The sequence below is a fragment of the Cydia fagiglandana genome, chromosome 9, assembly GCF_963556715.1.
Source record: "Cydia fagiglandana chromosome 9, ilCydFagi1.1, whole genome shotgun sequence".
Taxonomy (NCBI): Eukaryota; Metazoa; Arthropoda; class Insecta; order Lepidoptera; family Tortricidae; genus Cydia; species Cydia fagiglandana.
In genome coordinates this window covers 532,648-543,105 of record NC_085940.1, presented here as the reverse complement: position 1 = coordinate 543,105, position 10,458 = coordinate 532,648, and the positions used below count along the sequence as shown (strand labels likewise).

General features: G+C 38.6%; 2 protein-coding genes across 2 annotated transcripts; one reads left to right on the top strand and one right to left on the bottom strand.

Moving 5' to 3' along the window:
- The first annotated feature begins 749 nt into the window (after window positions 1-749).
- LOC134667701 (beta-1,4-galactosyltransferase 2-like) lies at window positions 750-2,521 on the top strand. Its single transcript, XM_063525126.1, has 3 exons — window positions 750-1,183; window positions 1,607-1,963; window positions 2,326-2,521. Exons 1-3 carry the CDS (start codon window positions 750-752, stop codon window positions 2,519-2,521), a joined length of 987 nt encoding a protein of 328 aa, XP_063381196.1.
- Window positions 2,522-3,355: 834 nt separating this feature from the next.
- On the bottom strand, window positions 3,356-10,013 carry LOC134667700 (DNA polymerase nu-like). Its single transcript, XM_063525125.1, has 12 exons — window positions 8,374-10,013; window positions 8,168-8,290; window positions 7,892-8,021; window positions 7,563-7,797; window positions 7,194-7,435; window positions 6,658-6,788; window positions 6,471-6,583; window positions 5,862-6,033; window positions 5,136-5,290; window positions 4,774-4,941; window positions 4,272-4,415; window positions 3,356-3,471 (listed from the first exon to the last, which is right to left on the bottom strand). Exons 1-12 carry the CDS (start codon window positions 9,630-9,632, stop codon window positions 3,356-3,358), a joined length of 2,988 nt encoding a protein of 995 aa, XP_063381195.1. The 5' UTR covers window positions 9,633-10,013.
- Between the last annotated feature and the right edge of the window lie 445 nt (window positions 10,014-10,458).

Sequence of the window (10,458 nt, the reverse complement as noted above, 5' to 3'; positions counted from 1 at the left end):
ACACCGTTAAAAACGTTGAAATAAGAAGAGGTATTTTTCTTTTAATTATCAATCGACCCAAAATACTTACTTTAAATTTAGAAAAATGTACTACGTTACAATAGGTATACAAATGTCTGTGTTGCTGGTGATAGTGATGAAGGATAAGATAATTGATACTTTTCATTCGCGTGTAGTGTTAAATGTTACGATCAGCGACTATTACTGTGTGAAACAATGTGTGAACTTTGTCAACTGTCCAATAAATGTATAATGATTCCCCCTTAAACTGATAACTAACCAGCTGATAGTGTTTACTTGACATGCGACTGATAGTAGTGATAGTGTTTACACGCATCAATCATAGTGTATAACGTTCTGTAGAAATTATGGTGTCTTACAATGTAGTGCTGCAGCTATACGCAGCGCGCGAAACTAACCGGAAGCTCAATCCAAACTAATAGTATATATTTAACGTATATATTCTTCTAAAAGTTTAAAATTTTGACGATAAATATATTTACACATAAATTATATGTATGGCTGCATCATAAGTGTATGATTTTAAATAATTTTAGTGTGATGGTTATAAAAAGGTTATAATTCGATATTAAGTAGTTTTAAAGGTACGATTATTTTCAATAGCTATAATACTTTTGAGAATAATGGCTGTGAAGAAATTAAAAAGAAACTAAATTTGAATTATATGTTGCTAGCTACTTAGGAGATTTACATGTAATGAAGTTTAATTAACTAACAAAATTTAAACAATGCAATATTTGTGCCATATCTGTAGGTGCCTCCAAAAGAAATTAATAAAAATCATTTTGTTTATAATCCTTCTACTTGTTTCTATTGACTTCTTTCGCGTATATGGATGTTTCAATTACTTACATATATCGGAGGATGCTATAGATTCAGTGCTGTATAAGGCAGTAAATCCAAATATGTTAAATAAAGACAGACCTAACTGTACATATAATCAAGTTCTAAAAAGTAAAGAATCTATTCACGCTTGGGATGTGCGAAGGAATTACGATGACTTTGATGCAGAAGGCATAGCAGATGGAGAGTATTCGCCGAAGCACTGCAGCCCACTCTTCAGTGTTGCAATACTGGTCACATATAGAAACAGACAGAACCATCTAGATATCTTCTTTCCATATATGCATAATTTTTTGAGGAAACAAAATATACATTATAAGTAAGTGTTTTAATAAATTTTGTTTATACCTACAGTACCGTAAAAAGCCTATCTTTGCCATATTATATATGTCCAGGTGTATTATTGGGTCTTTGCAAAGACTTTGATACAGTCTCTATCGATTTCATGCTTAAAATGCTTGGCTTGAAGCGTAGGATGTGAGAGGGATATTTCTTCTTTCCAGCGGTCATTTGCCAATATACTCGTAGAGTGCCTCAAGGCAGCATTCTGGCTCTTTCTTGCATACATTCAATATTAAGTTGTAGTAAATTAAAAGCATTGTCAATACTATTGCCTTGACATAAGGTTGTAATAATATTGTTTGGACAAATATTGCAAAGTATCTTTTTAAGTTTATGTCTACATTATTGTCTCTTTCTGCATCCTCTCTTTTTAAACATCACTACCATCTGCTTATTCCAGGATATACTTAATTGAGCAGCAAGACGGCAACCCCTTTAACAAGGGTCTCCTGTACAACGTAGGCGCCCGCAAAGCTCTGACCGACGGCTTCCCTTGCCTCATTCTCCACGATATCGACCTTCTACCTCTAGACACCTCCAACCTCTATGCCTGCTCAACCGACCCCCGGCATTTTAGCGCGAGCATAGACCAGTTCCGATTCGTTTTGCTTTACGACTGGCTGATTGGCGGAGTGCTGTCTATTCGGATAGATCAGTATGTGGAGTTGAACGGCTTCTCGAATAGATTTTTGAAATGGGGAGCGGAAGATGACGATTTCTATATGAGGATGGCGGAGCAGAATATCAAGGTAATCAGGTGAGTTGTTAGTTATCTTTTCCTTCCTCGAATTTTTTTCCTGTTGTCATAAATCAAATTGTTACAAATCTAATATTCTACGAGAAGATAGGCGAAAATTGACTATCTCCTTCTGTTCTCCAAAATGCATGAAAATACAAAAAAAAAACACTTACTTATACATTACAGGAAGACCTATACAAAGAGTATTATATCACTACGTTGACCTACTCGTATAAAAAGGCTTAACCGTGAGTGATAAATGTCAATCTGACGCAAAAGAAAATAATTAAATGAAGTGGTGTTTAATAACTTGTGTTGCTTTATTACTCCCAAATCAATCTCTTGATAGTATAACAACTATTGAAAACATGAATTTCTAGATTCCCCCCCTCAATGTCCCGCTACACGATGCTGCACCACCCACAAGCCGAGATGAACGGAGACCGCCGGAAGCTGCTGGTGACCAATCGCAACGACACCCCCGCTGTGCGTAAACAAGATGGCCTCCGCGGCGCGCATGCGCATGTACGCAAGGTCAACCAGAGACTCTTCACGCATGTCATTGTTCAAACATAGAAGTGTCATAATGTCCCACTACACGATGCTTCAGGCGCAGTCAGAGGTCAACGAGGATCCTTAGGAGCCGCTAGTGACCAATGTCGGCGAGTCCACCGCCGTGCGCAACCAAGATGGCCTCCGCGCCAGCGCCAGGTTACAGGTATCATTGAAAAATCAAAAATACTCAAAATCTTGTCTTAACAGTCTCATGATTGATAGTAATGTGGTGTTAATATCATAGCTGCTAATTCGTCAACCTTATTTCAAAGACATGGCCCACTTAGTTAAGAGTGTTGTTATTTATTCTGTACACGGGCCTTTGATAGGGGGTCCATTTTAAAAGTTATATTATACGCAATTCTTTGTAGCTACTACGCCAAGTGCCTGTGCACTGGGCGGTAAACTGACGCAATGACCCTATTTTGATAATGTGTTTTTAATCTCCTAATTACATTTCATATTTATATAAATTGCGTTGTTATTTATTTTGTAGGTTGGGGACGTTGGGGTTGCTCAATGCTCATAAGTCATTATAAATAGTTAGGTACATACGTGTAGCTGTCGATAGCCACATCCGAGTACAACAAAACTGGACGTAGCTCACGGTTGGCAATTTCATTTGATGTGATGACAATGACATTTGATGTGATGATTTGAGGTGGTCGGGCGCGGTTTGCAGCTTTTGAGCCACTAGTCATATCATTGCTCACACAGTCCACATTGCCTTTCGGTATGCTTCTCTCCATCCATCCCACAGAGAGATCCCTCCACATGAATTCCTAAGTGCCAATAAAAAACAATAATTTTAAGGTAATATTTATTTATCATAACTAGAATAGGTAACAATTGTCACTAGGCTTCGAAGGGTCGCATCTCGCCCCAGTTACGTCCATAGGTCAGCTCAATAGGCAATGTCATGTTCATACCGGAGTCACGGCCTACATTTTCCATGGCATACTTGATCATCACTGTGTATTCAGAAGGTTGTAGTTAGTTAATATCACATCACAAAATGAAAATAGATATAACGGACAATATACACACAATCGGCAATAGGTGAAGTTGAAAAAGCTGCCTGCCCATTGAGGCGGAGCGGAGATGTGTGGGGACTCAAGATTCAAAATAGCATGTAATCTCCGCTCCGCTGGATTAATGGTTGGTTACCCACATCTCCGCTCTGCTCTTCCTCAGTGGACAGACAGACTTCGCAAGTCAGCCCTAGACGGGACGAAAACTCCAATCGAAATAATTCCTTTGTCTTAACAGCATATCATTTAAGGCCTACGTCTAATGACTGGTACGATAATGGTATCATAGTAAGTGATGAACCTACTAGTCAGTCAGAAAAAATTATAGTCATAGACAAAAATCCTCCAGACTTAGCATAGTCGCGCTACCCCCTCTGCCACGCATACCGTAATTTTACTCCATGTTCGAGTCGAAAGTGTCTTTGTGTGACGTCCGTGTCTTGGAATGGAACGGACCAATCACGGCACGGGACTTCGCTCACCTCGTCGCATTTTTGGCATCATATCGGTTGCAAGAAATAATTGCTCTAAACTCGGTCTAGAGGATTCCTATCATTCCTAGTGTGTATAGTAGATTACGATGTGATTGAAAGTTTTGCTGCTTGTCCGAAACTAATAGTACCTTCCTTCTAATAAAATTAAAATGCAGTAAAAAGTTTCTATAGTAATGTGCCCACAAAATTGGAAAGGTAACCATGTATTTACCACATATACAGTAAGTACCACAACGGAAATTTTACCAGCAGCTCTATCCACATCGGCTTCAGCAACTTCCCATACTAATTCGTCGTGTATCTGCAGCACCAAACGGCTGGTCACTGCTGTGGATTCAAAGCGACGTTGCACTGCGACCATCGCTTTCTTGCATAAGTCCGCTGCCGAACCTACCAAGTACATACGTACGGAAAACGTTAACTGTTTAATAAATACAGTGTGGAAAAATAATGCCTCCTAGTTACTACTAGGAGAATGAGCAGCTATAGGTTATGAAGGAAAATTACTCTCAGATCGATATAAGTTCATTTCATACAGTCAGTTCAATTCTGAGTATTGGAGACGTCGTGCTTCGTGTTTTTGGTTACATCAGAGATGTGCAGGAAGATGTTAACGGCCTGCCGCTCCGCCTGAGCCCGGCGTCAGCCCTGGCTTTGTGTGGCGTTGCCTTGCTGACAAGTTGACAACGGGACCGAAGGATTTTAGAGCTAAGTATGTACCTTATGGGAAGTAATTAGAATCATTTACCTTGCACGATGAAGTTAACAGCTTGTCGCTCCGCTTGAGCTCGCAACGTCGCGTCAGCGCTGGATATGTGCGGGAAACAACGCGCGCGCCCGCACAGGGAGCGGAGCGCACCGCTCGTTGCCTTTGCGACTACGGCGCGGCCGAAGGACTTTAGAGCGGGGAATGTACCTTATGGGAGATAAAAGGTAGGTTTAAATTTGCATTCAGCCAAGTTTGGCGAACGACCCAGGGTGATTGATATATGTACGTAAAGTGTTATTTTAATTTTAGTGAACAACTCAAAAAATCCAGCCACGACTGACAATAGCCATCATGATACTGGCTTACTGCCTACCCCTTAAAATATTAAGGAAATGACTCACGATTGAAACTGGACATAACGCTCAAGGCCTGCTCATAGCCTATGTTCAGTATTTCCATAAGCTTCCGAGCACCAGCGCCGTAAAGACTCGCGTAGACTATACGCTTCGTGCGCTCGCGGTCTTCCGATAATACTTCGTCTACTGGCTTGTTTAACCTGGGACGAAAAATATGTTACAAAGGTAGGGCGAATTGCACCAACCACAATTAGCGGACCAACCAGTGAACTATGAAACCCTCCATACAGTAATATTTAGCAAATGCTTTAATGTTGACAGACTGTTTGTTGCAACCGACTTTCAATGTTGAGATTTGTGGTTGAGATAAAAGATCTTGTGGATGAACCTAACGTTACTATATATATAGGCAGACAAAATCGGTGAGACTGCGTTGGTTAGGTAATAAAGGGTAATAATTATTGGGCTAGCGTGGGGACTATAGCCCAAGCCCTCTCGCGCTCGAGAGGAGGCCTGTGCCCAGCAGTGGGACGTATATAGGCTGAGATGATGATGATGATGATGAATTATGGAGAGAATGTTTGAGAATAGTGCTGTGAAACTAACTGAGCTGAGCTGAAGCCATGATCCGCTTTGGACCACAACTGTAACGTCGATGACATGAATCATGATGATGACGACGAATCATGATGTCATCTGCAGCGTGAGATTCTTGGTAGAAAAAAGTTGTTCAAGCGTTCTTGAAACTTCAGACTAGCTGTAGATACTTACCACTTAGCAGCAAGCACTCGGAACAGATCCTGGCCACTTCTTAAAGCGTCCTGTAATATGGCGTCATCAGCAGCGTGAGCGAACACGCGGCACTCGATGTGCTTAAAGTCGGCGGCTATGAAGCAGTGGGAGGGCCGAGCGGTGTACACGGAGCGAAAGTTTAGGGTCGGCTCTTGGGAAAGAAGCAAAAGATTCATAAACTGTATGTATCTAGAGTTTAAAGACAAGTCAAGTTAGATTCGGGCAACAATACCAGCAAATTATTTGAACACAGATTTATGAATATCAAGTGTGTCACAAAGTGTTTTCTTCACCTGCTTCCCAAATTTTATTCGCAGCTAATTCTGATAACAAAGGCGCGAGGAGAAATCTAAGTAGGTACTAAATAAAGGTCAGTGTTAGGTAGTAACTATGTAAGAAAAGTAGAAAAGGAGGGAAGAAAGGTAGGTATGTCGTCGGGTGACAAGCAAAAGTCACTAAGTACTATCAAAAAACTAAAGTAACAATGCACTTTATTACACTTGTAACGCGGTTTATTGTCCAATAATTTCAATGGTGTTAGTTAGGACTTTTGCTTGTCACCCGACGAATTGTGATAATGTGACTTACCCTGATCGTTAGAATTTTGAGGAAATACGACGAGGCTGAACGGTGCTTTGGGAATGGCTTGCAGATTTGGGTTGTTTGAGGCGATGCGACCAGTTGCAGCTGCCATCTGTACCCTACCAATAAGTGGACGACACTGTTAAGCCAGTTACGGTGGAACAAAGTAGCTAAAGAAATTCTGTAGACTTACCAAGTAGGCTTAACAGAGCCATCCTTTACGTGCTGCGCTATGCCGGTGAGAAAAGTTGCGTGAGCTTTATGCAGATGACGGTATTCCAGGATTAGCCGTGGTAGCGGGTGTACTGAGACCAGACCACGCAACTGAAGGTAATGGAGTAGGTAGTTAACTTTTATGTTTTTCAAATTTTCAATGATCCCATCCAAATTGACAATTACATTAAAACGATCTTATTTTTAGATGTGTTAATAACTTGCATGCGATTTCAAATAGGCAATTATTTCTAAAAGTTAGGTCATAATAAATATGAAGGCGGTCACATTTGTCACAAATATTTTAAACGTCTGTGAAGACCTCAATAGACTATAAATAGGTAAATCAATAAACTAAAGAAAATATAATTAAGTTATTCACTCAATGTTCTCACTTTCATATGTTTTTGTGTCTTTGTAAGCATTCTAAATTCTATTTTTGAAGTTAGTAGGGTTCGGAATCGTACTATGGCTATACTAAGAATAGGTATAGGTAGGTAATTGTTACTAACTAACCATAGTTTCCGATGTAGATTTCGCTCCTTTGCCAATCGTTTCTTTAATCTTCAAGTTATTCTTCGTATCCAACTGGAGTTCGTCATACAGAATCGTACGCACTTGCAAAGTCGAATTTATCTGAAAAGTCTTCCCTGCTGCTTTGTAGCACTCTTGCTCTACCGACTTCATTTTTGTTAGAAGAATATCCTCCATCGACTTAAGTTTTTCTAGATCTACGCTTACTCCAAGATATTCCATTCCTATTAGAGTAAAAATGTATTAAAGAAAGAGGGACCTTAATGCTACCCTGAGGAACTCCATACTAGAGAAGATCCTTTCCTTACACAACATAAAGTAATTATAAGTGCAAAACTTTTTATAAATGACCTGCAATAACGGGTAACAGAGGCATCTCAATTTCGACAAAAACGTTCCAAACGCAATTTTCTGTTAGCAACGATTTCAGCTTGTCAAAGCATTCTCTAAGTAGAGTTATGTACCAGGCAGCCTTTTGCAATATGCACTCTGTAGCTATAGTGAATTCTGGTGTGAAACCTAGAAGCTTTTGTAGCTCCGCAAAATTTTCTGGGGGATTGTCTGGATCTATGAGACTGCCTCCTATCTGTAAAACAGCACATTAAGTTTTTTCTGTATCTTAATAGATGTAATAGATGTAAGTGTTAATTTTCTCTGACAAGACAAATTATTCCTGTTACCTTGGCATCGTACAAGTTGAATGCATGTTGCTTTAACTCTATACCATATTTTTCAATTAGATATATAAGCATTGGCTTGGCATTATAGCATATCACTTGGCTCTTTTCTAGCAATTGCCTCAGGAGATCACTGAAACAAAAAAAACTAAGTAAGTATATTTAATGACAAATATACCGAAACAAACCCAACTAATCAGTAGAATATGGCGCCTTTTTATTTTCATAAATTTGCCGCCTTTTTCTACTGACAAGGTCGGTGTGCCAGAGTATACTTACAAAGTCTTGTCGTTTGGTTCATTATCTTTGAAATAGAAGAATTTCTCTTGCGATTGGATCATTATGCCTTCACAAACACAAGAATCTTCTGTATGATGGTTGTTAAGTTGACAAAATCCATTCCTAAAAATATTTTAATATTAATTAGGTACTCTAAATTACCTACAGACTTACTACCATATTCCGAACATAACCTATATACTTACTTGTAAATTATTACCATAGCAATATCATCTTCTGTCCTTATTATTTCATTAATGGGATGTAAATTGCTTTCATCTATCGTCATCACCTCAAATGTAACGTTTTTTACTGGAATTTGTGATTTAATAGGAGGGACAAATTTTGATTTTACTTTTTTATCTTTGACAGCCTCCTTGTTTTTCGTCTGATCGTCGTTTGTCTCTTTCGCCTTGCTTTCATATTGCCCTTTAACTGGTGGTCCAAATTTCATTTTACCATCCCTTTCAGCCAGTCTTGATTGTACTACTTTTTTATTCTTTGTTTTCGGTTTCTTGTCAATTTTTTTATCTGATGGATTTTTGACAGCTTCTGATCCATTAAGTATTGCAGATTTGGGTTCATTTATTTCCATTTCGTCGTTTTTATTCAGTACCTCGATTTGGATAAGTGGTCTTATGAGAGATTCAGTTTTGAGAGTAGTTTCTGCTGGTTCTTTAGGAGTTTCAATAACTGTAAGCTTACTAACTGTGCTACTTTTACCATCGTAGGCGCTTTTTTCGGCATTCATTACATGGGCTTCGGTCGTTTTTGGCACAATCAAATCACTGGCTCCATATTGGCCAATTTCGTTTTCCAAAACATTGTTTGATTCGACATGATCAAGCCAATTTTTAACTGCTTTTGTACTCTTTACTTTCTTTAAGTTTTTCATCAATGTTTTTTCTGTTATACCCTCCTTACATATTATCTTTTTAACCTTTTTTGATAAAGTGTTATTAGCTTTTACTTCGGATTTAGGTTTAATTACTTTGTTATTAAATTGTTTTCGCTGTTTCTTTTTATCCTTAGGAAATTCAATCTTAAAATTATTATATGTATCATCTTCTGACCTTGTTATTATTGGCATGGGGTATTTTATATTTTCAAATAGCTCTGTATCAAACATGTCGTCCCAATCTACATTTTTTTCAGCCCCCTCTTTTCTACTTGTTACACTTACCTCTCTAACCGGATCACTTATATTTATACCATCAGTCTTTTTATTTAATAACTGCAAAAACGTTTTTGCTGGTATATTAGCATCAATGTATTTCTTAGTCGAAAGTAATTTCTCATGAATATCATCAAAATTAATTGCTGGAGTTATCATATCATTTGCTGTCAATATTTCTTCTTCGTTAGTATTTGGTATATCAACAGTTTTTGCTAAACCATCAGATGTTATCAGAACAGCTTCATTCGGTGATGTACAACTGGTAACATCAGGCAACACTTGCTTCATGGGCACTTCAGGCAAATCTTTACGAAGGGTTTGCCTTTTATTATTTTGTACACCATGATTTTGTAGAACGGAACTACTATTGACAATCTGATTTGTTGGATCAAAATCTTTTTCACGGTTATTTTTGTCTACAAAGGTTAATTGATCAGATGGTATTATAACTGAGGGTAATCTTGGTACAGCAAAGTGGTCATCATTGTAGTATGATTCCTGGTTGATTTCTTTTCCATAGTCAGTATCAGTACCCAGACGTGTAGTAGACGGCAAATAACCTTGGCCATCAGGTGCTCGTGGTATGAGAAAGTTGTTTGCGTCAGGGTTATCTGATGACCGGTAAATCTCTCTATTTTCAGGTCCTGGACTGGATGGCACAGACGGTATAGACGGAACAGAGCGAGGGTAGTTGTTAAATTCTCTAAAATAAAGACCCAAGTCAATAAAATCGCCATTAGAATTAAGTAGATGAATTGGATAAAACAACAACACAACAACAACACAACACCCCCCCCCCCCCCCCGCGGTTCCCCGTTATATCTAACAATTGGTTAGATATAACGGGGAACCGCAAAAGTGATCAATAATATCTGAACAAGCAATCTAATGCCTTGACATCAGAAGCTACCTACTTACTTGAGGACTTATAGGAAGCAGTCAAAAAATACTATAAAGTTTTATGTGTAGTTAAATAGGCAAGGTTTGAAAATGAGATTAGATTGATCACGTAGGTATTTACCTATTATCGAAAATAAACACTAAACTCCTCGTGTATACCTACGAAGAATAGTATCACAATTTCATACGTACCTCGTATATTGTCTTCTATTTT

Bases quoted from the DNA above. Each gene is read 5' to 3' on its own strand.
- LOC134667701 (XM_063525126.1), top strand. From the start codon at position 750: ATGCAATATTTGTGCCATATCTGTAGGTGCCTCCAAAAGAAATTAATA. The intron at 1,184-1,606 runs GTAAGTGTTTTA...TGCTTATTCCAG, and splicing joins AAACAAAATATACATTATAA to GATATACTTAATTGAGCAGC. The intron at 1,964-2,325 runs GTGAGTTGTTAG...ATGAATTTCTAG, and splicing joins CAGAATATCAAGGTAATCAG to ATTCCCCCCCTCAATGTCCC.
- LOC134667700 (XM_063525125.1), bottom strand. From the start codon at position 9,632: ATGAAGCAAGTGTTGCCTGATGTTACCAGTTGTACATCACCGAATGAA. The intron at 8,291-8,373 runs GTAAGTATATAG...AAATATTTTTAG, and splicing joins GCTATGGTAATAATTTACAA to GAATGGATTTTGTCAACTTA. The intron at 7,798-7,891 runs GTAACAGGAATA...GCTGTTTTACAG, and splicing joins TCAACTTGTACGATGCCAAG to ATAGGAGGCAGTCTCATAGA.